The sequence below is a fragment of the Gadus chalcogrammus genome, chromosome 4, assembly GCF_026213295.1.
Source record: "Gadus chalcogrammus isolate NIFS_2021 chromosome 4, NIFS_Gcha_1.0, whole genome shotgun sequence".
Classification (NCBI taxonomy): domain Eukaryota; kingdom Metazoa; phylum Chordata; class Actinopteri; order Gadiformes; family Gadidae; genus Gadus; species Gadus chalcogrammus.
Window position 1 is genome coordinate 5,953,183 of NC_079415.1, and position 2,500 is coordinate 5,955,682.

Consider the following 2,500-nt stretch of genomic DNA (forward strand, 5'->3'; position numbering starts at 1 on the left):
GAGGGGGAGGAGGAGGAGGAGGAGGAGGAGGGGGAGAGGAGGGGGAGGGAAGGGAAGGGGGAGGAGGAGGCAGGGGGAGGAGACGTTATCAGTACAACAAAGTCTGTCCTCAAGTGGAGCGGAGGGACCTACAGAATAGATCAGAGAAGACACACCGGCGGTCTGGAGGTGTGTGTGTGTGTGTGTGTGTGTGTGTGTGTGTGTGTGTGTGTGTGTGTGTGTGTGTGTGTGTGTGTGTGTGTGCGTGTGCATGTGCGTGTACGTGTGTGAGTGTGTGTGTGTGTGTGTGTGAGACTCACTCCGTGCCGGACGGTGAACAGCGCAGCCCGGCGGTGGCGGCGGGGCTGACCAGGCGGTTGCCGTGGTTACCCTGGTCGGCCTGGTCACCGTGGTTACGCTGGGGGAGCTTGGGGGAGGAGGGCAGGGAGTCGCTCATCTCCTCCGACTCCTCGTGGGAGGAGGAGGAGCGGCTCTTCTTCTTGCTGAAGGCCTGTTTGAAGGAACTCCGCAGCTACACACACACACACACACACACACACACACACACGCACGCACACGCACACAAACCATGCACACGCACACACACAAAGATAAAAAAAAAGTTAATGCCGCCAACCAGCCACCACCAGTCCTTCTAGGACATCACTTCCTGTGAGGTCATTTCCTGTTGACAGAGGAAGAGGCTCTGTGTGGCTGAGGAGGAGGAAGAGGAATATGTGCATGAAGGAATGTGGGGGAGGCATAGCAACCAGGAGGGATGGGGGGGTGCATAACAACCAGGTTCATTCTGGCCCTGCAATCTAGAACAGGCAGATGGGAGGAGGAGGAGGAGGAGTAGGGGGGGAGTGGGGGGGAGGAGGGATTCCATGCTGACACTTCCAGGCCGTGGGGAGGTGAGGAGGGGAGGGGGGGGAGGGGAGATGGGAGGAGAGAGGGAGTCACACTCTGCACACCGGGGATGAGAACTGACCTGAGCAGGGATCGAGTCAGCCACCTGGAGATGCAAAACACACCTGCCGTTAAGCGACACCCACGCACTTGCCGTTAAGCCACACCCACACACCTGCTGTTAAGCCCCACCCACACACCGGCCGTTAAGCCCAGCCCAGGCACCTGTCGTTAAGCCACACCCACACACCTGCCTTGAAGCCTCATGAAGCCAAACAGAGCGGTAAGCGAGGACACAATGTTGTACTGTACTAGTTAAGAGGAGGGTTATGATGAAGGTGATGGTTAATTGAATGACGAAGGTGACGTTATTTTAGTCGGGTTAGACCTCCTCAGCTGTCTGCATGTTGGAGGTCAGAGGTCAGGAGGGGAGGAAGGCGATTGTAAGAGCAATCCACCGATATCTCAAATGTAAACAACAGTCTTAACATGACGACACTGTAGAAAAGGCTCCCGGTAAAAGGCAACATTAGAACACAGTAATAAAGATATCCTGTGATTCAACAAAGACACTCTCACCCACACACACACCTCACACTGACACCCCCAGGAACACCTTAATCTAAAACCTTCTACGACTTTCTAGAACTTTCCCATTAGTCCTGAGCGTGACCCCTGGGGGGTTGGAGGGCGTGACCCCTAGAGGTCAGAGAGCGTGACCCCTGGGGGGTAGGAGGGCGTGACCCCTGGAGGTCAGAGAGCGTGACTCTTGGAGGTCAGAGAGCGTGACCCCTAGAGGTCAGAGATCGTGACCCCTGGGGTACAGAGGGCGTGACCCCTGGGGGTCAGAGGGTGTGACCCCTGGGGGTCAGAGGGCAAGGCCCCTGGGGGTCAGAGAGCGTGACCTCTGAGGGTCAGAGAGCGTGACCCCTGGAGGTCAGAGAGCATGACCCCTGGGGGTCAGAGAGCGTGACCCCTGGAGGTCAGAGAGTGACCCCCGGGGGTCAGAAGACTCACCCAGCTCTTCTTCTTCCTCTTCTTCTCGTCGGGGTCCCTCCCCAGGCTGCCCAGGCTGGCGTGGCTCGCCCCGCTGGTGATGCTGGACATGCTCTCAGAGGAGTGCTGCCTCCTAATGCGCAGGTCTGGAAAAACAAGACACACAACTCAGTTCCTAGCCTGGCCCTCTCCAATTACCAATAACAGACGCACAACGGATACACAACTTATCCTTAGGGAATAATGATATTACTACACAACATTAAGGTACAGATCTGTTTGTGTGCGGTACCGCATGTGTGCGTACATGTGTGTGCGGTACATTTGTGTGCGGTACGTTTGTGTGCGGTACATGTGTGTGTGGTACGTGTGTGTGCGGTAGGTGTGTGGGGGCCAGCAGGGCTCCAGGGGGGGCTGCGGGGCGTACCTTTGTTCAGGTGGTCCGGGCCGTTCAGCGCCACCTGGATGGCGGTCTGGGCGTCGGTGTTCTGAGTCTTCAACATCTCAATGGTCTCCCTCAACTCAGCCAGCTCCGATTCCTCCAGGGAGAGAGACACAGACATAGACACAGAGAGAGAGAGAGAGAGAGAGAGAGAGAGAGAGAGAGAGAGAGAGA

At 56.9% G+C, this 2,500-nt stretch overlaps 1 protein-coding gene across 1 annotated transcript in view; it reads right to left on the reverse strand.

Moving 5' to 3' along the window:
- nav3 (neuron navigator 3) overlaps positions 1-2,500 on the reverse strand; it is a gene marked incomplete at its 5' end in the record, with an annotated part of 15,900 nt that overhangs the window by 7,973 nt on the left and 5,427 nt on the right. The window contains 3 exons of the mRNA XM_056587726.1: positions 300-511; positions 1,906-2,030; positions 2,312-2,423. Of these exons, the coding sequence (XP_056443701.1) occupies positions 300-511; positions 1,906-2,030; positions 2,312-2,423 (449 nt within the window). The remainder of the gene's footprint in view (positions 1-299; positions 512-1,905; positions 2,031-2,311; positions 2,424-2,500) is intronic.